Genomic DNA, 260 nt, shown 5'->3' on the forward strand with positions numbered 1-260 from the left:
GATCTCCGACGTGTACTCGTCCAGCGCGCGCTTGCTGTCCCCCACGTAGGGCACGTACTTGATCACCACCTGCAGAGCCACGTCCCCGTCACCGCCCCGTCGTCCCCATGTCCTTCCCACCCCGGCCCCCCACTCACGCCGTGGTCGGGCTTGTCCTAGTCCTGGGGGCCGTAGAGGATGGGGTTGGCCTGGACCATATCATCCACCACGTTGCTCTTGGAGATCTCCTTGGAGCGGAACTGCAGCGGAGCCGAGAGGTT

The 260-nt window shown here is 65.0% G+C and overlaps 1 protein-coding gene across 1 annotated transcript in view; it reads right to left on the reverse strand.

Moving 5' to 3' along the window:
• Positions 1 to 3: 3 nt before the first annotated feature.
• The window catches only part of ISYNA1 (inositol-3-phosphate synthase 1), a gene marked incomplete at both ends in the record, with an annotated part of 1,158 nt that continues 901 nt past the window's right edge, over positions 4 to 260 (reverse strand). The window contains 2 exon segments of the mRNA XM_010138522.1: positions 4 to 69; positions 138 to 260. Of these exon segments, the coding sequence (XP_010136824.1) occupies positions 4 to 69; positions 138 to 260 (189 nt within the window).

The sequence above is a fragment of the Buceros rhinoceros genome, unplaced genomic scaffold, assembly GCF_000710305.1.
Source record: "Buceros rhinoceros silvestris isolate BGI_N320 unplaced genomic scaffold, ASM71030v1 scaffold22126, whole genome shotgun sequence".
Lineage (NCBI taxonomy): Eukaryota > Metazoa > Chordata > Aves > Bucerotiformes > Bucerotidae > Buceros > Buceros rhinoceros.